Raw genomic sequence first — 24,700 nt, 5'->3', positions numbered from 1 at the left:
TGGCTGAATCTTGATGTTAAGCCCATCTGCAGGGAGGGACGCCATTTTGCCTCATTAATGGGGAGGAGCAGGCTCTGGAGAGAAGGCCCACGAGCCAGGTTTTGCTTATAGCAAAGGGGGTTGGGGACAAGTCAAGGGATCACCTGAAAATGTCAGCTGTTTCTTCATAACCCACCAGTTCCATGCAGCCCAGGATGCCACTGCACATGGCAGGTGGTGGTTGCTCTTTACCTGGGGATCCATAGTCAGGCGTGGCATAGAGGACGCCCTCCCCGATCCCGCATGCTCCTGGGTGTCCGAAGGAAGGTAGATGCCATGGTTAGAGGGCTGCGCGCTTTCTAATTCACTAACCTCTGGCTCCTAGAAATAAACACACAGCCAAGCTTGTGGGACTTGGTTCCATCTCATTGCTTCTCACTTCCAGTGGGTGATTCTGCCTCCTCCATACGAAGAGTGGCTTTTAGAAGAGAGACTTGCGCCTTTAAGGTCTCGGTTGTATGTATATGTCTGTCTCTGTCGGTGTGCATATGCCTGCTATACCAGATGTCCCAAACAGAAAGCCCTAACCAGGTCTGAGAGGACCTTATTTATCGCTAAGCAATGCTTTAGATTTTACAGCTTTGTGAAACTTACTTTGAGAGTTGGTAGTGCTGGGTTTAGTCTTTTAATCTGTAGAAGCCATCTGCCAATTACATAGAAACCATTTTTTAAGGGAAGTCACCAATTTCGGATGTCCAATATATGTTCTCAAACCTTAAGACGTGATTCTTAAGAGGTTTCTGATGATTAAAAGCATCCAAAAAAAGGGAGTGGGTGGCCATCTTCCAGGAATGCTCTGGACTAGTGCAGTCCAGTAGAAACAGAATGCAAACCGCTTAGGTAATTTTAAATCATCTAGTGGTTATAGTTTAAAAAGTAAAAAGAAACATGAAATTTAATAATAGATTTTATTTAACCCAATCTATCCAAATATTCTCATGGTGAGATGTAATCAATATTAAAAAAATTAATGAGCTGCATTTTTTGGTACCCAGCCTTTGCCACTGGAATGTATTGTACACTTAGGGCGCAGCTCAATTTGGACTAGCCACTTTTCAAGAGTTCAGTCACCACATCTGGGCAATGGCTATTGTACTGGTGGTCTGTGCAAGTTGAGAGCTTTAAGTAGGCTGGATTGGAAATCTCTAAGGTCCTACCCAAATTATTTAATTTTCCTGGCTAAATAATGTTAGTTTGGCAAATGTACATGCTCTATTTAGATAGCTAGTGTCACTCCATAGAATAGAGCTGATTTTAAAACGTGTACATGGCCACCCAACAAAGAGACCTAGGAATATCTTGGCCATCTGGAGATTATACCAGAGAAAAGCTATTTTATGTTTAGGAAATGATAGCCTAGCAACATGGGCATAAGCGTAGGGGACTGTTAAAGGAAAGGGTGCCTGAGACATCCCCTCGGCACCCATCCATGACCATTTGGCTGAGTGGTTCCTGGCGTGAACGGGAGCAGTCCCTTCACAGGACATGTGATGTGTGCACTTGAGGAAGGTACAGTGTTTGCAGTGTATGCTTTATAAAGCACACAGGTGCGACTCGACACAGGTGCGACACTGCAGTTTACGCGGTAACAACGCTGCAGTCTGTGGTGTCAGAGGTGGCACGAGACACCCACGCACACACGCACCACGGCCGTGGCCCAGCACGTGGAGCGGGGGCCAGGGGGTGGGCAGGAGTACACAGCGGTGAGTGTGCAGCACGGGCTGACACCGGGATTGAACTACAGACACCAGTACTGACAACGAGATGAACACACAGCCGAGAAGTCCTGGCACTACGGCTCAGCCCTGGGGAGCCCGCAGAAGGGATGAGGCAGTAAAGCCTCCCTGTGAGAGAAAGGACACGTTATTGAGGCTTATCCCACCAGACACATCGCCAGGCAAGCCAACAAATACTGAGGGGCCCTGTTAAGAATTAAACTGTCTGTACCAATTAGTCCCTGGGCCTTGGAGCTAAGTTCCGCAGAGAGGAAGGCAGGGACTTACTTACTCCAAGGACTCTTATCCACCTTACCAAGAACGCACTCAAGTAACTACTCACATCCGAGGTGGGGGGGGGGGTCTGGTCTGTCTCCCCAGCATGACCACGCACAAGTCCCTGTCTTGTCAGCTACAGGACATGGAATCACTCATTTGCTGGGGCGACTGAAATGCTTTTTTCCCCTCTGAAGGGTACCCATTCCATCAGACAAGCCCCCCACAAGCAGGCCACGCCCACACGCCCATTCAGGAAGGCTCTGGGGTACACAGTAGCAGTGGGGAGGGGTCAGGAAAAAAGAAGGGGAGAGAAGAACACAGATGAATTAGAATCAAAATGACATGGAACTCACTCAGTACAAGCAGGCTGCACACTCTATTGCAAAGATCGGGTTTTACCCTTTCTCTCTCCCGGCCGGTGAACACCTGGGCTTTGACGCTAAGCTCAGGAGGGAACTTTATTCCTTAGCTCCTGAACTAAGAATAATAAAGTCCATCATCTCTGGGAATCACATTTTGGCTTTGGATTAGCAAAATCTAAAGTTCCATCTGCCCTCTTGTCTCTAAGTTTAAACTCCATTTAAGAGAGTTCTCAGGAATTTTACCATTTCTGCTCATGAAAATCTTTAGACTCCAGAGAGTGATTTCAGGGAACTCTCAGAATGTATTTGACCTTTTAGAATTAGGACCAAAAGGGCCAGTCTGCCTGAACCCACACTGAGTAGAGGACCGAGATTCTTACATGCTACCCCTGAGTTCTCCAGGAGGCGGGCGGAGCTAAGGGGCTGGCGGGTGGCATTTTTGTTCTCTGTGAAGCTGCCCAGTTGGTGCCACTCATTCTTGTGATTCATCCTAAGGCTCCTTATCAAAGGCAAGATTTTATTTGTGGCTTCTGCTCCTCCATGTAATGCACAGGGGTGTAAATCAAGAGGGCTTGACCTGAAGCATCATGAGTTCCTGCAGCAGGTAAGGGTGGTCTGGGGCAGCAGGAGCTGAAGAGGGAGCATTTGTCAGAGTACATGAGACTCCGCTATGAAAGGGCAGGTGGCAGCTAACGCCCAGGGTAATTGGTTGAACTATCAGAAAGGCTTTTTCTGGTGGATCATGGCTATGAAATAAAATTTGAAAATGAGAGTGGGAGGGATCAGGAAACCAAGGAAGTATTTTTGAGGTCATGTAACTCATTCATTCACCAGAGACTGCTGTTCCTGGAACTGTCCATCATCGGCTGGGTCCATACAAGCCAACTGGAATATTTCCTGCGGGGAGAGTGGACTCATCGAAGGGTATCCACTCCGGCCACTCCTGCAAAGCAATGCCAGGTTCAGAGGTGATGTGTGCATGAGAGCAAGCGAGAGAGAAGCAGTCATGACGTAGGTGCCGCTACTAATTCCCACCCAGACAAGACTTCCTTCCCAGCAAAGGCAACATCCTTTAGCCTTGGCTGGCTTGTAAGCCTGGTAACTTACAGGTGGCTAGCCCTAGAATAGAAAATTAAAAAAAAAAAAAACAGCACTGGAAAAGAGAAACCACTGTTTTCAACCTGCACTTGGAACCACTCATCATTCTGCTGGCGACCAGCATATCTGTGACAAATGACATCATTTGTCACACTCAGCCATATGGAAGACCAGTGCTAGATTGTAAACCAGTTTCTGCTCAGTTTCTCCATTTGGCGGAAAAATGCCAGGGTTTAAACAGTGAACAGTTTGTTTAAATATTAAGCAGTCATGGTCTTTTAAAAATTTTCCTCCACTCTCAGTAAGAATATGGTTTTATTGTGCCAACATCCCTGGCCAAACTAAACAATTCAATGCCATGAACACTTACTGAAGGGACTACTCTGTACCGGCGCTGTGTCTGTTGGCTTATGAACCGGGTGGAATGATTTCAGAGGTGATGCTGAGGTGACAGCCTCTGGGGTTGATGGCTAGGCAGGGGGATGCTTACATGGTGATGCGGTAAAAGGACAGGGACCAAGTTAGCCAAGCCTTTAGAGGACTTTTTGTTTGACTGCAAATATCAATATATTGCATGTAAATACATACGTATACTGAACATATTTTTTAAAATTTACATATATGTACTCTTCATTGTTTCTAAGAACAGTTTAGAGCTTTAGCTTTTTAAACTTACCTAGTTATCAAAGGAATAAAGCCAACCACAAAATAAGAATCAACAGAACGCAGCACTCCAGTCATAAAGGACAGTCAGATGTGCTTGCACATATTCAAGAAATCAGTCATCTACGTTATAAATAATTAGTTCATTTGTGTCCTTTTTGTTTTTTAAGATTCCACATATAAGTGATATCATACGGCATTTTAGAGGCCTTTGAATGAAAAGGATGGAGAGCTGTCATCACAGTATACCTGTTATTAAATCACTATTTGGTTCCTGCAGACACCCTTAGCCAATGGGATCCACTGGGCTGGTTAGGGGAAAAAAAGAAAAAAAAAGCAGCCAGTCCTTCCCGAGTATTTGTCAGCTGCTGCCATTCACTGCTACAAGGACAGGCACCCTTTGACCAAGGCACAAATGCAGACCCAGCTTCCTGATCCTGGGAGTGGGCACAGGGATCAGTGCCTGGGCAGCAGCTCTCAGTGGGTGTGGAGCTGAGAGAGCGAGATGGGACACCGTCTCTGCCAGTGTCCCAGAGAGCGCCACTGCACAGTCCAATGCTAGTGACTGTGAATCCAGTGGAGAATCTGAGGCATGAGCAAGGATTTCCAGTTACTTAAAAATAATCCATAGCTCCAAGCTTACTTAGACTGGGATCACAGGGAAAAAGCTGAAGTTTTTCCCTTAACCTGTCCCCTTGCTGCCAGTGAGGGCTTTAGCTGGGTTTTTACAACTGCTAGAGAGCAACATGATATTTAAATGTCGGCTTAAATGTCAGTATCACAACCACCTTCCTCAGTGTGTCTTCGCCTGAGAACCACTGGGAAGATGAGTACTGCTCTCCAAGAAATGGGTCCCTTTTTGTCCTACAGAAAATGAGTAATTGCAGGGTCCCCAGTCGGTAGCAAGGGCTCTATAAATCACTGAGTGACCTCAGAGAGTTGAATAACTGGAACCCTGAGTGAACTCTTACTCTGAAAACCTTGTCTGGCTTCTCACTGTTGTTCGGATGGAGTCCAGAGACCTGACCCTGGCCCTTCTCATGATGTGGGTACCACCTTGCCAGCCTCTCCTGTATCCTGTATCCCTTTCCCTGACTCCTTGAATGCCAATGTGCTGGACTCTCTTACGGGCTTCTTTCTGCCTCAGGGCTTGAATAAAGGCTATTCCCAGAGTACAGAATGTGTCTAACTTCCCTGGCCCATGCAAGCTCTTTCTTTTTTGAATTCTTCCTTTAAAATTCTTATCAAGTGACTTCCTTAAGGAAATCCTGACATCTCCCCCCACCAGAACTGAGCAGAGTTCCTGCTCACATGCACTCAGGTCAGACTAGCACTTAGAAGAACTGTAACTAACTCATCAAAAATGACAAGTTTTCTTCTGATAATTCTGTTTCATGTCTACCAGATGTAAACGCGATGAGAGAGGAGCCCTGTCCACAGGACCCCCGGTGAACTCTCTACCTGAGTGATACAGGGCACTAGAAACACGGGCGGTCATCTTTTATTCCTCCCTCTCCTCCACGCCATGTAGCAAATCAATCACCAACTCCTGTCCATTCTATGCACTAATTACCTCTCAAGTCTGACGGTCTCTCCTTGTTTCTATCCTGTTAGTCCAAGCCACAGTTATTAGTAATTTACACAATTGCAGTCACTTACGAAATGGTGTTCTGTCTCTCAAATTGCCTCCCTCCCATCCACTGAGTCCATTCTGGATAAAAGAGGGGTCTTTAGAAAGCCCAGATCTGATCATGTCACTGATGATCGTGTCAGCCGTTATCCTTGGATGAAACTAAACTTCTGTGTCCCTACACCCTGGCCCCTAGGTAGCTCTCCAGACCCATCACCTGCCATCTCCCCCGATCTCTCTCTGCACCAACCATTCTGACAGTTTTTAGGTTCCTTAAACACTTTCTCTCACCTCTCTTGAAGTATTTGCTTTTGAGTCTCGCTCCAGTGTTACTTCCTCAGGGAAGCGTCCTCAAACTGCTGCCTCCTTTACACGGCATCACAATACCTACCCTTCCACATTTTAACTGTTCTCACTCTTGCGTCCATGGGGACTGCGATCATGTTGGCCACTGACTCCCCAGTGCCTGAACCAGCTTTTGGGTCACATTGGCTCTCAGTAACTGTTGGTCAAATCAATGAGTAAATGAATCAATAAATATGTGGGAGAGACGCTGGGATGGTCCAGTGGTGGGTGTTAATTTGCACAGCAAATTGCTGTGGATAAAACAGATCTCGATGGGGGAGGGTGTCCTCTATTGTCCTCTATTTCTAAGCCAAAGACCCCTGAAAAGCACTGTGAACTCTTCCAAGGAGGCAGTGGTCCTGCTCTAGTCTTCCCTCTTGACCTCCTTCCTGCACAGATCAAAGAGAATCATCTATTTGCTTCCCACAGACAAAGCATCCACAGCGTGCTACCTTGTCACACCACAGGTTTGTAAAAATGACCAACAGCCTTGGTCAGGACTCTGGTCCTTTCCTTCTGTGTTGGATTGTGGCCTCTGAAAGCAATGCTTTTCTAAAACAGGTCTCCAACACCACAGGCAGAAATTCATGGTGCGAGAGATTCCAAACGGTATTCTGACCAAAGCCTCATTCCCGAGCCCGGGATTCCACTCCTCTGATAATTACCGAAGTTGTGATACTGAGTGGTGACTGCTTCCATGAGAGCTAGGACTGGCAAGCAGTCACCAACCACAAAAAGTCATGTACGCTGGGCGGAGGGACTCACGCCCTTTGGGTACTCCCTACATGCCGCTGCTAATAGAAGGACAGTGCTACAGTGAGGTGTGTATATTATAACGGAGACTGCATGATGGCTAATGGCCTTGGCAAATTCCTTAATTAAGGTGTTTTTTTTTCACTTTCAATATAGAAAATTAAAAAAAAATTGTTTTGCCTGATTTAAGGTTCCTTTTGTTCACCACAGATAATACCATGTAACAGGGAGATTCTGGGCTTGGAAATAATTCCAGTTCAGCTGCCTATGAGCCACGTGGCTTTGGGCAACTTAGTTTAACCTCTCTGAGTCTCTAGTTCCTCACTGTAAAGTGGTGATGCCAATACACCCCCTTCCTCCTTTGTCCGTTTGCAGAGTTCGCTGTCTCCTGAGCTGGCCACGGCACCACACAGGCTTAGCCTGCTTTTCTGCTGTCCCTGCTGAATGACCATTTTAAGGTACCAAATGCTGTCTTCTCAAGGTCAGAGGGGGGATCATCCATGAATCTCAGAGTTAGGAGTATTTCCCGGGCACTTCCTGGGCCTGCCCACTGGCATGGGTGGCGAGGCCAGCGGGAGACCCATTGGCCCCCGAGGGCCCTGTTATACTCACAGGCCTGAAACGGGGTCCTGCTGGAGGTAAGGCAGGGCTTTGGCATTAGCAATGATCTCCTGAGGCAGAGATGAGGGCTCCATGCGCTGGAACATGGGTGCGTTTTTCTGTGTTAAAAGTGGAAAGAAGAGAAAAGAAACTCAAATGACTGTGGGGTCTGCTGGGGGCGGCGGGGGGCAATACCATTTACTTGAGTAAAACAGGAACGTGACTGATGCCTTGTTTGACTATTTGAACCTCTGCTCCCCCTGGGTTTCCAATCCCCCGATCCTAGAAAGTTCCTGGACCCTGCAACTCCTCACCTCTGCTTCTGTGCACTTGCAGGGTGCCGTGCCCCAGGGATGCACAGGCCTGTCCCTTCAGGGGCCCACCCGCCCGCCATGATGTCCTTGACCATCACCTGCTCCTCCAGCTGCTGCCTCTGCTTCTTCACCTTACTCTGTTTATAGTAGTCCATGATCATCATCGCTGCATAGATTTTGCCCACGGTTAGGTCAGAGGCTGGAAACACAAATGTGGCATGGAGGGGAACAGGGAGAAGACAGGTGGGAGGGAGAGAGTGAGGACCCCTCTGAAGCAAGCCTGCCCCTTCAACCACCCATCCTTCCAGCATTCACAGAGGGTTCCATTCGGGCCAGGCACTGAGGGTCCCCATATGCAACCTCAGGGAGCGCCACGGCCACCCGGCGAGGGGGATGACACTGGTGGCCAGCATCACGCTAGTAAGCGCCACCCACACCGGTCCAGGACTCCCGCTCCTGTAACACCACTTTCTCCCCAGCCGTTTGAAGGTTTGTGGACCCGTGTTACGCTGGACAGACAGTCATGCACCCATGAAGTTTCACCCACAACCACAGTGACCTCTCTTAAGACACTGTTTTCAATTAATAATGACAAAAGGGGCTCAGGAAGCGAAGGACTTTCATTTCCTAAGAATGAAAGCGCTCCCTTATCTCTTTAATCACTCCGTGCCCCCCCCCACCCCGCCCCGCAAAGATGTAGTCCCGGCACGCTGGGCCCACCGGGACAAGGGTACCCGGGAGGAGGCGCCACACCTTTGGGCATGGGCACGAGCAGGTCGAGCATCTTCTGGGAGAGGTGGGGCCAGATGGCCAGGGTCTCCTTCTGCAGCTCCGAGTCTAGCTGCTGCCTGTCTGCGCCACCTAGGATCAGATAAACGGCTCGTAACGAAAAGAGAACAGACCTGGAAATAAAGAGGACCGAGGGGGGAGGTGGGCGAGGAGCTGAGTCAGCGTGGGCTTCTCGCGCTCTCCGAGGAATCTTGGTGCTTAGGCACAGTGGAGCTGGCAGTTCTGGGCCTTTCTGCTGAAGAAGCAGAACACGGTCTGGCTCCCATTTTCAGTGGCTCAGGGACATCCTGCCACAGAGATCTGAGCCCTGGGGCCCAGATCGGCCTCCTCATTCATTCAGCAAGCCTCCCAGGGGCTCACTCTATGAGAGGGGAAATGAAGGGAGCCAGGGAGGGCCGCCTTTGTCTCATTAGACGTATTATCAGTTCTTCCCAGAGTCGGAGTGACCCGATTTTAAAAGGATTTGGAGCAGGCAAGAGCAGGACGCTGGAGGTCCCTCTGGAAGCAGTAAACCCTTTCTTTCTTAAAACCACTGGACTAGAAATCAAGAAGAACAAAGTGCTGCCTTGATGGCACCTGCCACCAGAGCCTTCCAAGCCGGTAAGATGCCATGAGAGGAGAAGAGGACAAAGTTAAGACTCACCTGTCCAACAAGCAGATATTTCTAAAATGCCTCCCACGTGCCAGACACCAAAGATCATTTACTGCTAACGCTGAAAGGAGCCTTCGTGATTATCAAACCATTCACGTCATCAGGAGGAAAGGACACACATTATAGCTGCTGCATCTCACAGGACAAATGGGGACCCCACTATCTGATTGCCTGGTCACTGCATTGGCAGATGGATGAAAGTTCAAACATCTCCATCCTGCACCACTCTTTGTGAGTTGTTCCAGAATCTTTTTCCTTCCTAAGCTTACCTACCTTTGGCGATTTTAATGTCCAGAGCTGTCCGGATCAGAGCCATAAGTGTGGACGTGAAGTGGACGGTCATGTCCTCAGCCACTGGCATGTTCATCAGGACCAGTCTCTGTGTGAAAGAGAGAAGAGAAACAGCAGGAGAAGAAAAACAGATCAAAAGAAACCCTGGTGAGAAGGGAAGAAAAGTAAGTGCAGAGGTCAAATGCAGAGACAAAAAAGAAGGGCAAGGATTCCCCCGTCCCCATCCTGCTCTCTCCCTACTTGTCCCTTAAGGCTCATTTGCTGCTGTTTTGTTTTTTTTTCCTAGGGAATGATGCCAAATTCCAAGGGAAGAGGGACTAGTCATTCTGTAGGACTCCTCCACGGTCCTAAGAATGTCTTTAACAGGGATCCTTAAAAGAAAAAAAGTGGTTCAGGCAAAGGAGTCAGCTCTGCGAGGTGGCTCCATTCCCTGTTTCAGGGATGCCCTGGATTTCCACTTGTCCCATGAATACCGCCCCCTCCCCCAAACTCAGGTGGAAAGATGGTGATGGGGGAGATTGTTGTTTTGCTTCTCTGATTTGGAAGATGCATCCTGATGCCCCCTTTTTGAGTCTTTAAAAGATGAAGTTTGCCAGCACATGGTTGAACATGCAGAAGTCCAGCTTATCCAGAGGATGAGGCGGAGCAGAATGGAAGAGTAGGAGAGTGCAAACAGGGTCCAGGGGGAGAGGCATGGGGAGAGCGGAGAAGAGAGAATGAGAGAAGGGTGATCAAGGCAGGAGCAGAGTGGGCAGGCCTTGTGCCCCTCACCCAAAGGAAGGGGATCAAACTGAAATGGCCAAATCCACTTTCCAGAGAGTATCTTGCTTTTTGGAATTCTTTAACTTTTCCTCCAATCCCCACATCCCTTCTCCCACCAAGCTTCACCCCAGAAAGTCAAAGAACTCGGGGCCACATTCCACCACCTGGTACTTTGGGATGTGGCATCATGAGCAAAAAGGATGCCAGCCCCTACACTGCATGGAAGGAGCCCTGTAGTGGGGTGGGTGAGGGTCCCTAATGGGCCCCGTTGCAATGAGATGCTCTCTGGAGCTATTGACTTAGAGGTAGCAGCAGAAGGTCCTCCGGCAGAACCACCAGCCTAGCAGGAAGGCGAGTGTTTCTTCCCAAGGCAGGCTCTCTAAGACTCCATTGCAGCATCTCGCCTAATGTGCTTCCACAAACATGGTGTCTTAGAGTGTAAAGCCATTTTGTGACTGAGTTCTATCTCTCTTTAAGCTTCTGGAGAAGTGGCAACATTGTTATAGTGAATTCCCATGAAAGAGCTCCAGAGCTCAAGGTCAGTCTGAACAGCAATGGGGAATGAACAGCAGCTGTAAGTAACTGTGGAGAAAAGATTCAGGCCCCCAGGCTCTGAGCAACCTAATGGCAGGTACAATGCCTAATGGCACCCGAGGTACAACACTGCTCTAAGCAAGCTGAGGGGAATCCACCCATAACTCAGCCACGCCAACAAGACAAATCTAATGCTGAATGCAACAGGTGCCCATGGTCACCCTTTCCCTTGTACTGCGAGAAAATGGGTAGCTGGGCTAATGGGGAAAGGGAGCTGCATCCTTCATCATGTATCGTGGGATAGAAGTCATGTTCCTCTTTCTTTCTGATACCTAGAAGGAACCATGCCATCATTCCTTCCTACATCATGAAGAAATTTAAGAGTTTTCCTCTCTCCTAAAAGTTTCTTTTTGAACCATGTTTAGAGGAATTTCTGCATTATTTCCTTAGCTTTTCTGATTGAAGATGTGGTTTTTTTAAATAAGCTCTGAGAGCTGTCTTGCTGTAGGGCCTCCTTCTTGCCCATATGTACTATCCCACCGGCCACCACTCTGCCTCCTCTGAAAGGAAACGTGCTACTTAACCCGTCTTTCTAGTGATCCACTCACGAGAAACCACACATTTAAACACAGAATAACATGTTTTAAAACCTCACGTTGAATAGTATCACAAACCACCTCATGTATCGATTCAGGACTTTATCCTTTCAGAAGACCTTCCTGACCCTCTCATCTAATTTCTTTTGCCCTTGGTCCCCCTCCTCCGCCTCCCCAGCCCAGCTTCCTCCCCACATTCTGGCCTCCCCGCAGCTGGATCCCATTTCCTGCTGGTCTCTAGCCCAACAGAACCAAGGAAGGGGTGGTCTACCTTATATGCCACCTTGGAGGGACATCTCTTGCCGAGGCCTAGCGGTGGTGACATGAGAGTCAGCATTTCATACATCTCAGTGTAATGGATGCGGCCACTGCTCATGGCGGGGAGGTCAGTGGGGTGGGAGCGGGGCGGGGTGGCAGGGAAAGGATGCAGACGGGGAGGGGGCAGGAGAACAGGCATTCCCACGGAGCCAAAACAAATAGACAAACAAAAGAATACAGAAAACAGGAAAAGAAAAACAACAAAAAAGGACAAACAGGAAAAGAATAGGAAACCTGTTAATCAAGGCAAAATCGTACACGTGTCTCCATCCTGGTGCGGATTTATATCACGCCCCACACAGACCCGGGAACGAATGTGGCGGCCACCTCTGGTCCCACCGACTCTCCTGTGAGCTGTCACAGGGACTGGTTTTCTCCTCCTGGTTTAGCATCACCCTACTTTCCTGTGGGCGCCATCCGTCCCCCACACCACACAAGCTTATCTTCCATTCCCAGGGCTGTGTGCGGGCGGTATAAACCGGATAGACGACGCTCCAGCCGTGGGCTCGGATTTCTGGCCCCGGCTGGGGTGGGCCCTGGCCTGGAAGTCAGGCCTGTCTCCTGCTCTGACCCACAGGCGGAGCGCCGTGTATCCCGCTCGGGGCTGAGTGCAGCCGGAGGCGGTGGCTGGCGCTGCAAGTGGCGGCTGTGGCTGCTGCTCAGAGTCGGCCCGTTGCTTCCACCTGGCTCTGCGGAGGAGAGGGCTCTGTGTGCCTCGGCACGCCCCGGGGCCACGGCAGGCACGCCAGGGACAGAAGAAACAAAACCAGGAGGAGGAAGAGCATCTCGCATGCCATGCTGCCCTCCCCGGCTCTCCCCCATGCGGCTGCCGGCTTCACCAGGGTGGAGTTTAAAGAGTCTTAGCAGAGGCAGCTGTTTGGCCTCCCGAGTACGGGAATCACTTGTCACCACCCCAGGCCAGCTCCTTTCCATCGCCCTGGCTGGCAGCTTCCTGGGCCTAAGTCTTATTCCGGCCCCAGGGAGCCCCGCTTCCCTCCTGTGCGCCTGGACAGGCTTCCTTATCTTGTGGGTGTGGCCTCGGACAGGGGCTTGGTGGAGTCACTGGGTTAAGAGTCCCCAAGGTCTGGCAAAGTTGGAGAGTGAGGTCCTGTGTGCCCTGAACAACGTCCTTGGTCCCACAAATAAGCAGTGACTCAGCAGTGACCCCTTGGCCCCCTCAACAATATACAGAAGGACCCTCAGGCAAGGAATCTGGTCCAGAGACCCCCGCCATCCATGCGACCTTCCCAGACCCCCTGAGCTACTAAATCCTCCCCCACAACACCAGCTCTGTCCTCTGTGCGTTCTTTACTTATCTTCATCTCTTGCTCTCATTTTAAAACTGCTTTTTACCTCCTTTCTGTCCTATAGCTTTTATAATTGCTTGTGGCCAAGCTACCCAGGAGCTGGGGGGTGGGGGCAGAGGCCAGGGTGGCTAGAATCAGACTTTTCTACATCATATATGGGATAAGCATACAATTTTCCTAAAAAGAAGCGCTCTGTCTCCAGTGAAAAGAAACCAGAACTCTGCTGGATTAACAAGACTTCTGCATTTTTCTGGAGGAGGGAGAGGTCCCTTGAGTTAAGTCCACAGATTATGGTGGAGTGAGAAAGAGAGTGTGTGTTCACGAATGAGTGTGTGCAGGTGAAGTAAACCGAGAGAGGTGAAATCAGCCTCTGTTGTTAAGTCCTTGACTCATTTTTTCCCTGCCTTCCCCAGAAAAGGGGGCCCTTCTTCCTTGTGTAACAGCTGCTGGTTCTGGGAGGGTTTGGACCTCTTTAAACTCAAAGGAAAGCAACATGAAGGTTCCCTCATGTGGCGCAGTGGTGGTGGAGCAGAACGGAGAGGAGGGGGGCTGGAGGCTGCACCCCACCGCCAGTCACGGTCATGGTCACGGTCACGGCTGGGCACCGGAGGCAAACCTTGCAAGCCACCCTGTAGGGGCAGTTCTCTCCCAGGCCCAGAGGCGGCGAGATCACCCGCACTAATTTGTACATATCCTTATACGGGATCCTGCCGCTGTAAAGGAAGCACAGGTGGGTTAATAGGACATTCACAGAAGGGTAGGAGAGAAATGACAGCTTAGCCACGACGGGGACAGCTGGAAGAGAAAGGGCAGCTTCTTTCCTTGGGCCCAGCAAAGCCAGGCCAGGAGAGGCGGAGGACAGTAAGCATCAGAACCATCATTTTGCAAACTGCACTGCCTCCCAATTTTCTAAGGAAATCAGAGCCCGTTCCATGCCTAGTGACCACGAGCACCTGTCTGGCCCATACCTGGCCAGATGCAGAAAACGGAGCCTGGCTCAAGCTAGACTTCAAAGAACAAAGCCCACCAGTTCACAAATGCCTCTGACTGCAGTCAACAGCAGACACCAGGATGCCATGAAGCGGACTGCAGAACACTTTGCTTTTCACAGACACTGAATACAGTCAGTTACTCAGACCCGCTCGTCAGGGCAGTGGGAAGTCAGCGTCTTCCTACAGACCACCAGAGGGAAATTTCCTGTTAGGCTAATTGGCAGGGGGCACAGCTGGCATGAAGTGATTTGCAAAGGGCTTTGTTTCTCTTTGTGGCAGATTTTCCCCGAGTCCCGCTTGGACAAACTCTTCTCTATTTGGCGGAGCCCGTTGGGATCTGTGCCCTGACAGCAGCCTGAGAGGGGGCCGCCACACTCTCCCCCCAGCCTTGCTCCAGACACCCAGCCCATAGGCAGCCTGGTCAGATGCAGTCAGAATTCCAGGAACAATGTGACCTATCTTATCAACCCCCTTTCACAGAGCCTGCTGGAGAATCCTGGCAGGACAGAAGCAACAGTTGATTCATTTTCAGTGGTTACCGCATCTGCTCCATCAGGGGCCAAATCACAATGGCCAGGGGTCTGCAGGTCTAGACACATCCTGGTACCCACCAGGGCCTCCGCCGGAAATTACAAGCAGGCACCTCCACCTGCAAGCATCCAACCCTCACCAGCCGCGTCGAGACTGCAACTTCACCCCAGCTTCATTCTTCCTCCTCTTTTCTTGATTTTGCTGTTGATTCTTCCTCTTCTTCCAAACAGCGGCTCACCAGTACTCCCAGGTCTCCTGACTCTTGAGAGGAGGTTCATTTAACCACGTGTTCTTTTGTTTCTTATCGCAGCTGGGATGTGGGTGAGTTGGTACTGCTGTCTGTGGGCTGGTGTGCTCTGAAACCTGCCTCATTCTCCTTTCTGAAGACGCTGGCTCACTGGTCCTTTGCTGGTTTCCCGTCTCATCTCATAGAGAAGGCCAGGGAGACGGTAACCAGGGCAAGTTACACTGCGAACTTCGAAGCAGACACAAGAGGTGCTCCTTGGTGTTTTTGCTCTTTTACAGCTCGTGTGTCCGAGTCTTACGATTAGTCCCCATGGAATCATTTCTTCCCAGCCGATGGAAAGACTGGGGAGCAGCATTTGGGCCCCAAAATACTATGGAGCCATAGGAAGCTGGGGTTTCTGAGAGCCAAGGGCACCGGCGTGAGGCTAGGTGAGCAGTGAACCCCTTGGCTAGCAGCTGGTTTCTCCTCCCTCAGGTCAGTGAGGAGGCCCCTTTTTGGTCTCTTGATCCCATGGCCATCCAGCTTTACAGATGCTAATTTTCCATGCTTTCTACTTGCTTTCCCATATGGTGACTGTTAATTATAACAACAGTTACATATATAATTTAACATACACCTCACAAGGTAGGTGGGATCATTGCCACTATTACACCGACGAGGAAGCTCTGGGTGGTAAGGTGACTTGCCCAAGGCCACAGAGTTGATGAAGAGCAGGCTAGCTGCTCTCCCCTGTAACACGCTGCCCACCGCAGTTTAAGCAGCCTATCCGACTAGAAATTAGGCCCAGAAAGTAACAGCCATTGCTCAGCCATTGTAACAGGAATGGATTTACAAAACCCTGTGCTCTAGGTCATTAATAATTACTGAGAGGAAGAGGAACTCTCACTCACTCTTCCAGCATCTGAAGCAGTGACCCAAGTTCAACAGCCTCATAGGAGGACAGATTTGGGAGAGGGTCTTAGATTATGAAGTGGCTCCAGGTGGAAGCAACGTGGTCCATTCCTGTGAAGGATGGCATTTCTGGTAGTATTTTCAGAGGGGGACCAGAATGGATAGATTGCTGAGATAAGATCCTGAAACTCAGACGCCTTGGGAGTGGACAGTTCCTGTGGAGTGAGGGCTCATAGGACTCCCACCCCACCTTCAACAGTGAGTGCCAAAAGCCTGCCTTTGAACTCTAAAGCAGGGACCGGCAAACTTCTTCAGTAAAGGGTCAGATGGTAATATTTTTGAACTGGAGGGCCAGATCGCCTTTGTCACGACTTTGTAACTGCCTTGCAGTGTGAAAGCAGCTGCAGACAATACATAAATGAGCATGGCTGTGTTCCAATAAACCTTTATTTGCAAAAATACAGTGAGCCACAGTTAGCCCATGGGTTATAGTTTGCCAGCCTCTGCTCTAAAGTCCAGAAGGCACATGGTCACTGGAGAACTACTGTAAAGTGAAAAGGACCTGGGCGAGGTCATCCCCAGATTCCTGCCACTTCCTCAGAGCCACGCCACAAAAGTCTGCAAGTGTTTCAGGGGTCAGGTGGAAGAGAAAAGTTGATTATTTTATAGAATTTCAGAGTTACCTGGCACTGTACCTTTTGAGAGGGATGAGAGACATAAAAGACTGGTGTCACTGCCCATGGTGGCGGGATGTCCAGCCGGCCCAGAAACCCCGTCAACCCCCCTGGTGACTCAGAGGAGTCCACTAACGATTTTGGAAGCTCCTCCAGGGACTGAACTCAAATGCTCTGAGGTGAGGACTGTGTGCTAAGATTGGCAAAGGAAGGGAAAAGCCTGTCACAGAAGGAAAGTGGGGAGGAAGGAAGACAGGGAAGCTAGGTAGCTGGTAACTGATGGCTTGATCCCAGAAGTGTCTGAGGATCAAGCCTCTTCCATGGGCCACAGCCAAGAGGAAGGTCCTCTCCTTCTGTGACAGGCAAGCGCTGGGTGGCTCCAGTTCCAGCCTCCTCCTTGAGAGCTGCAGAGGCCCCGGGGACGGGCCCCAGCGGGGTGGCCACGCGGCCTACGCACCACGCGGCTCTGTCGTACTCCGCCCAGACACGGACAAACTCGTCCAGGTGGTGAGGCCCCAGGATGGACGAGTCCCGAGTCAGGTACTCGAAGTTGTCCATGATGACGGCCACGAACAGGTTGAGCATCTGGAGGGGACGAGGGAGAAGAGGAGTGAGGGGGACACCCAAAGTGGAAAAACAGGCTTCAAGGCAAACAACGAATTCAGGAGTTGGGAAGGCTGAAGTTCCCAACCGAAGCACCGCTGGCCCTGCTGAACACAACGCATGTCCGTCATCTGCACCACACCTTTCACCGCACCAGCGTTATTATTTCACGTTCCTAGGCCCCTTTATATGGGCGAAGTCCTCTCCTGTTGCTTTTGTGAGCCATTCAACTTCCTTCATTGTTACCGCAGCTGCAGAGGGAGCAGTGGCAGCAACAAGGGTCTCAAAGGCTGGAGGGAGTCAGGACCTGAGACACCAGCCTCCCTCCCGGCCTCCCTCCCCAGCCCATGCTCACCAGAGCAGCCAGCAAGAGAACCGCTGAGAGGTCTCTGAGCTGACTGCGGGGCTTCCCGGGAAGCTGCTCACGGCCCTTAAATGCTTCCAAGACCCTAGGCTCCCGCTTATTTGTTCAACATTTATTCTGCACCCACTGTGTTCCAAAGAGAGACCCAGGTGCTGGGGATGGGAGATAAAGTTCCGGTCCAAGTCCTGTCTCCATGCCTAGCACGTTGCTTAAAGCACCATAGGGGTTGGTTAGATGTCCTTACTTGAATATTCTTTGAGACTTACTTAGTAGTTAGTAGAGACAGGGATGTGTTGGAAACATACAAATGTTACAGATTTTTTTTTTTTGAGAGCCATAAAAGAAGCATGTGCAGCTTACAGTGGGGACAGAAAGGAGTATGGGTTTGAATTTCATATAATTTTCATGTCATGAAATATTACTTATCTTCTGATTATTTTTTTCTCGACTATTGAAGACTGTCAAAACCATTGCTAGCTCATGGGCCATACAGAAACAGGTGGTAAACTGGATTGGCCTGTGGGCTATAGCTTGCTGACCGCTTGTCTAGATTACGCTGTAGACAACAGGAACTGTTAGAGGGGTTTAAACTAGGAGAGAGAGCAAGGGCTACCTGCATTCATAAAGAACCCTTGTGGAAGGTGGGCAGGAGAGGGGAGAGGGGTCTGCGGTGCTCCCAAGCCAAGCTGACGGCAGGACACCAGCCTAGACGGAGGCTAAAAGGAGGTGGATTCGTCAAGCCTTGAGCACAGTGAACAGCACCGCTTTGTTGCTTCCTGGCTGCCCGGCACCCATTTACTGCACTCCCGGTCTCTTGGGGACACAACCCTTGCCTATTCCCAGTCAATATGGTTGAGCGGGGCACCAGCCATGACCCGGGCCTCAACCGGCCATTGAATCTCATCCCCCTGGGCCATAGTGACTGGTGATTCAATGAAGGCCGAGAAAATGGCATTGAATTTTCTGAGCAAGAGACTTGGTTTCCTGATCAGTCTTGGATGTGTGGGGACTGAGGTCTGGAGCTGCTGCTGCAGCCGACTGGAGCCACGGGCTGGGAAGGATGAAGAAAGAGCTCACATGGAGAAGGCTGGGGAAGAGATCTGTCAATAGGGAAGGAATCTTGGTCCTGGGGATGGCATCTGAGCCCCAGATCAAGCCTGCGTCAGCCTGTCCTGCCGGCGTCTTCATTTACATGAGCCTGCAAAATCCCGGTCTGCTTAGGTCCAGCGCAGCTGGACTTTCTGTCACTTGCAGATGAAAGCAGCTTGCCTGACGGAGATGAACTGGCTGTGGGGGAGAGAGAGAAGACTGACGGTCCCCAGGTCAAGCAGCAGGGTGGGTGGAGATGCCAGATGTGCAGACAGGATACACAGGATGAAGTCTGCAGGAAGGGCCTGGCGGGAGTCTTCTCTGCAAGACAGAGAGACTGCTGGCTGCATCCTCATAACCAGCCTCCTCTCTTCCTTCCTTCCTACATCCTACTGCCTAGAACATGAGTGGATGCTTGGAAGTCTAGCTGTCCTCTTACCATGAGGTTGAGGGTCACTGCCTGGAGGTGAGGCAGCAGAAAGCAAGGAGTCTGGGGCCCTAGCCACTCTGTGCAGCCACCAGAACAAGCCTGCACTGCCTTCCTCCAGACTGTACTGACCTTGGAGGAAGACAAACATCCCTCTTGGTGAAGCCACTGTTAAATGAGGAGTTCCACTGAATGCAGCGGAACCTAATCCCATCATGGGCTCTTCCCTTTGCTGTGGAGACTGGAGCCACAGTGGAATGTATTCAGTCACTGTCTGGGTTATAAAGGGTTTTCCATATACAATCATCCCTCGGTATCTGCGGGGAATTAGTTCCAGGACCTTCCCAGACACCAAAACCTGCAGTCCCTCGAATCCCTTACATAAAATGACACAGCATTTGCATATACCCTACACACAACCTCCTGTGTACTTTCAACCATCTCCAGGTGGCTTATAGTTCCTAACAAAATGTAAATGCTATGTAAATAGTTGCTGGTGTGCGGCAAATTCAAGTCCTGGTTTTGGAACTTTCTGGAATTTTTATTTTAATATTTTCAACGTGAGGTTGGTTGGTTAAATCCACAGATGCAGAATCTGCAAACAAGGCCAACCATCCACACATTTTCTTTATACTCCATTCAGGATACCTGTTAGATTAATGTTAACAAAACCTGTATTATTACTGCCTGATATTTGCAAAGCGTTTGACAGTTGTGTCCGCATTCATGCCTATCATGCGCCTTAATGCTTGCTCCAACCTTCTGTGCGGCAGGTTTAATTGCCGGCAGCCTGTCAAGGACACAAGTGCTCCCTACACGCTTCTGTATCCTTGGCCCCGGGCACATACATCGGGGAGCACCGGTCAATCTTTCTAGAGTGACTGCTTTGAGCTGAGAAGCGGTGTGACTTGCCCAAGGTCACAGAGTCAACGTGGGGCTGAGATTTGAAAGCAGATCCTCCCATACTGAATATAGCCTCTTTAAAAATAACATCAATGTGAATTATGCATTACCCTCCATCTCAAACTTCTAAAAGTCCCTTTATAGTCTCTAATTAATTTTCCAGTTATAGCTTTGGTTTCTCTTAAAATATTTATCATTAAACACTTAAATGATGTAGGCTAAAAGTGAGATTTCTACATGCTCTCCCACACGCCCTACGTCCCCCGTTGGCAAGTGCCGATATTCCTGGATGACTCTCACCTACAATCTCAGGTGACAGAGGGACTGAGACTCACGGACAGCTTGACCCCAGTGCCTAAGTCAGTGCAAGCCTTTTCATGGCCACCCAATAAAAGTGTGCTGAAAATAGGAATGAACAAACAAAAAACTCCAATTTATAGCATCATTCTAAATTTCCTCTCAGTTACTTTCAGTATACATTCCACTCCCCTATTTATAAATAAGGTTTTGTGTTCTTTTTTCATTAAAAAAAGAAAAAACCTTTCACACCTATGAGAAGGAAGTGTATTAAAGCAAATGTATCAACTCACTGGACAGATAACACTCTTATCATTAAGTCATTCTTCTTCCCATTTCACAGAAGCCCAAAAGGGAAGGTGTCCTGGCCAAGGCTAGAACCACAGCAAAGCCAAGGCCACAGTGCGGGCTCCCCGTGCCTCTGGTCGCTCACCCCTGCTGCACTGACCGGCCGCCATGCTTAGCAGTCTGTATGTAAGCCACTTGCCCACGCCCGACAGCCGGACACGTGGCCAGTCCCCTTGGGCTCACTTTAAAGAGGGAGAAATACCCAGACATGAGACAGCTCACTGATGCACAGCCAAGACGCTGACCACTATTAAGTGGCATTGCTTCAGTTTTAGATTTTTATGCAGCTAGTGGCATTAGCCATGAAGCTGAGCTGAGGGTGTCAGGGTGGCCGGAAACACCAGACTGGCCCATTTAGGGACCCACTAGCACTGATCGTGCAGGGGAGAGATTTCTGGATGCTGGTGTGTTAAGTCATGCTTCCTCCCAAAGGAAGAATTAAGAAGGCCCCTGAGGCTTCTTACCATTTCACAGTGGGGTGCGCCCCACAGGTACCACTCAATACTGGCTAGTGCCCAAAGCAGTCCCAGCCTTACAGTCTATCCAGCTGGCCAAAGGCCGCCAAACGTGGAGGCGTAAGAGAGAATCGCATCTCTGACATTGTGTGCTATCATGATTCTACCGTTACCAATGCTATCAGCCCCTTATATTTTCAAGGTATGTTTTCTCAAACAGCTCAAAGGCCTCTAAAAGAGAAGATATTCTTAGCCCTGTTGGTAAGATAAAATGCTGGAGGTACAGAAGAGAAAGATTTACTCTGGGTCACAACTGATTCGGTGTGACATTCAATGCTCCATTCACTGAACCCTCCCCGACTCTTATCTCTTCTCCTACAGCCCCTCCCTAGAAGCAGCAGAGGCTTTTCCCAGACACGGAACGTCACCCGCCAGCGCATCTGATAAGCCTTCTGGCCTCCAAGAGCTCTCTCTCGAGGAAGACCTTTTTTTTCGAACATGGACTGGAGTGTATGACTGAACGGACACCGAAGGGAACCCATCTGGTCGGCAGAGGGGCGGGCTGGGCCACTTCTCAGGCCAGGAGCGCAGCGCTGCTCACCAGGAAGGAGCAGAAGAAGATGAAGGAGACAAAGTACACGTAGGCCAGGTCGGTGCCGCAGCGCTCGCTCTCGCTCTGCCCCGACGGCGCGGTGGTGTCCGGCTCACAGCCTTTCTCCCCGAGGCACGACAGCATTATCTCCTGCCAGGCCTCCCCGGTGGCACTCCTGAGCCCAAAAGACAACTCGGTTACTGGTGGCAGGTTTCCCCTTCCCGATTCGCCCACCCCCTCTCCCACCCTGGCCCTAGGCGCCTTCTGTGCCCGGTCAGCCTCCTTCTGGTGCTTTCCACCCCACGACGGGGAGCACCAATGAGGTCTCTCTTGGGTTCTGCCGGTTCGCCCACCGCTTCTCCATCTTTTGTTGGCAGTGGTAGAAAGAGCGGTGGGTCTCTAAGACCCCACACAAATCTGGCCACCCAGGGTTTCAGCCCGTAAATGGAATTTGGTCTGCAATCCATCCTCACCTGCCCCTTCTCAGAGCCCCGTGGGACATGCTGACGTGCAACTTACAAACTGACCCTGGAGTCAAAGATGTGGCAGAAACTTTCTAGTGTCATCAGAGCAGTTTTCTGGAGGCCTTGCCCCCACACCCTACCATCTACCCTGATGGGAGCAGAGCCAGCAGAATGAAGAGACAAAGGCGGATGGGAGGAAGAGGTGGGCCAGCTCTGCGTCCCTCTGGCAGGAGCGCTCCAGCCACCGCAGTCACGTATCCAGGTACCTGAAGAGGAGCATGAGGGACCCAAAGAAACTCCGGAAGTTGTTGTGCCGGTTAATATGACTCTCCTCGTCTAATTTGATGTTTCCAAACACCTGCGTGAGGAAAACAACAGAAAGCCATGAGCACTGCTGAGCAGTGTCACGTGCCCAACACGCGGTATGAGACGCACCTGCAGGGTTGGCAAATTCGCACGCATGGCTCCTCCCGACGGCCCAACTCTGAAGCAGACAACTCAAACCCAGAGAGGCTGGGGGACTCCACACTCTTGGTCTGATAAGCAGGACTGGTTACATTTTCCAGCGAAGCAAAGAGGATGAATGCTTGCAGGGACCAGAGAAGGCAAGATCTTTGGAGTCAGCCTGCTTATATGTCGTTCCTCCCACTCCTAATCTGGTCTTTTTATCTTCATGATAGCTGTTCACCACGGTGCTGACCATGGTACTAAAGCCATCTGTCAGAGATATTAGCCTGTAATAGGAGTGCAGGGAATGCATTGCCCCCCGCCTCCCTGCCTAGGGTGGTAATGTGATGTCTCAGGTTATGAGAACATTTGTATTTGCAGAAGATGTGAGTTATTCCTTAGGCAGATGCTGCCCTGGAATTTGCAAGCAGTTTAAGTCAGAGAGGGGGCATCTCTGCCTTCCTGGGGTGTGTTCCTATTCAGGGATTCACAGCTCAGAAGTCTGGAACAGCGGTAATCCAGAGTCCATGAGAATGAACACACCACCAAGTCCAGGCCAACAGGATGAAGAAAGTCAGCAAAACTGGACACTTGGAAAAGGAAGAAAGAAAACAGATTTGGGCAGATCTGGCTATAGTGTGCTAACTAATCTGCTGTTGGCTGCTGGGCTTAGAATGCGGTCATTGTGCAAGTTCACATGGAAAAAGAGGGACAACGCAGAGACCTTTATACGCAGTGAATACTCATCGAGCCAAGGTCGATACCACGGGTCTTTGGATGGCACGGGTGCCCTTACATGTGCACCTGCCTCCCCAGCCACATTTCAGATCTCAGGATCTACTCTCACACGTCAACTGAAGGCTTACAGGTCACCCTTCCAGCCTGTTGAGACAACGTTCAGCCTGTGTTTAACACGCTTCAGTTTCTCTAATATATGCTAAATGGAACACGTTTCCCCCCCGCCAACAGTGTTTAGAATGTGCAATTGATGAACAGTCTCTGCTCTTTTGCTCAAATAACTCCCACTGACACCTGCTCGGGGAATTTGTTCTCAACACTATTTTTCAAAGCCTAAATATTGCTTGTCTCTCAGGGAGAATGGAGTTGGCAAACTTGACAGCATGGGGGAGCTGGGGAGGAGGAAGGGGCCCCGGTCAGACAGGTAGCAGCGCCGACAAAATCCTACCCAAACCATCGAATCTGGTTCTGGACACCCCAGGTGGAAGCTGTCATATAGCCTTGCCTGTCTTCATAGCTGCGTCTGTCTTTTCACCCTCTTAACTCAGAATCCATGATTCATCCTTGATTCATCACATATACACAACTTAGTGTTTTTTCTCCCTGTGACACTCCTGAAGCCATCATTAGTTGTCATGATTGTCTCAAATACCTTATCCAGTCATGAAGCAGCTTGGAGGGTGCAATGGGATTTTACCAAAGGTACGTGTGTAACAGTCAAGGAGCCCAAAGCCAGAAATGTACATTTATTATGAAGGTGGTCTTTAAATTTTTCACCTTTTTTTTAAAGCTTTTTCACTCAGTCCTTGACATTAACCCAAATCTCTAACATCAAAAGGAAAGGATATGGAAGAGAAAGAAGGTTTGCTGAGACCCATCAGAAAACTTAATTGAAGTATAGGCTTAAATCCGTTTTCACTTGAGATCACAGAACTTTAGACCTGGAAAGGACCTGCCAAGCTATCTATGCAGCTCCTTTGCTGCACTGACGATGGTGTTAAGGCCCAGAGAGGCTCAGTGACTTGACCAAGTTTGTGCAGCTGGTCAGTGCTGGAGGTGAGGCTTTCAGGCTAAGGACCTGTCGCCCCAGGGCTCTTTACCAAACCCAGCAAATTACTTCTTTCTTCTACCTTCAGATTCCTCTGCAAAGCTCTCTTCTTCCAAGAAGCCCTAGAAAGTTCAGAACAAGGGTTCTTCTCAAAGATACTTCAGTTGCCACTTACATCTTTCCAATGCATGTCTACTCTCTCTTTGTTTTTCTGTGTATAGATCCCTTGGCTTTGTCATGACTACACAAGATACAGCCGTTCTAGTCACAAGCTAGGTGTCTGCTCTGTGCGTGGTGTGGGGTCTCTGTCACAGACCAGGCTGAGGACGGCCAGCTTAAGGTAAGTCATGGTGGGAACACCCGTCATGTCTTGTTGGAATGGATAGGAGTGCTCTTATTTTTTGGAAATAAGTCTAAGGGCAATAAAGTATTACATATTACAGTTATTGTAAATATTGCAATTTCATAACAGCTCCCACCTCCCACTAAAGGGTCAAAGAAATACTTGGGTTTGCATGTGGGTGGGAGGGGAGACAGCACAGA

General features: G+C 49.8%; 1 protein-coding gene across 1 annotated transcript in view; it reads right to left on the bottom strand.

Moving 5' to 3' along the window:
* Nucleotides 1-24,700, bottom strand: part of CACNA1E (calcium voltage-gated channel subunit alpha1 E) — a 345,741-nt gene that overhangs the window by 7,279 nt on the left and 313,762 nt on the right. The window contains exons 36-45 of the mRNA XM_074349901.1: nucleotides 22,191-22,282; nucleotides 21,470-21,635; nucleotides 16,840-16,967; nucleotides 11,694-11,790; nucleotides 9,513-9,618; nucleotides 8,552-8,659; nucleotides 7,897-7,997; nucleotides 7,497-7,603; nucleotides 3,227-3,338; nucleotides 232-360 (exon numbers count right to left, since the gene is read on the bottom strand). Coding sequence (XP_074206002.1) covers nucleotides 232-360; nucleotides 3,227-3,338; nucleotides 7,497-7,603; nucleotides 7,897-7,997; nucleotides 8,552-8,659; nucleotides 9,513-9,618; nucleotides 11,694-11,790; nucleotides 16,840-16,967; nucleotides 21,470-21,635; nucleotides 22,191-22,282 — 1,146 coding nt within the window. The remainder of the gene's footprint in view (nucleotides 1-231; nucleotides 361-3,226; nucleotides 3,339-7,496; nucleotides 7,604-7,896; nucleotides 7,998-8,551; nucleotides 8,660-9,512; nucleotides 9,619-11,693; nucleotides 11,791-16,839; nucleotides 16,968-21,469; nucleotides 21,636-22,190; nucleotides 22,283-24,700) is intronic.

Source organism: Camelus bactrianus, chromosome 21 (genome assembly GCF_048773025.1).
Source record: "Camelus bactrianus isolate YW-2024 breed Bactrian camel chromosome 21, ASM4877302v1, whole genome shotgun sequence".
In the NCBI taxonomy this organism is placed as follows: Eukaryota; Metazoa; Chordata; class Mammalia; order Artiodactyla; family Camelidae; genus Camelus; species Camelus bactrianus.
Note: the sequence above shows the minus strand (reverse complement) of the source record. Positions and strands in the feature narration are given on the sequence as shown.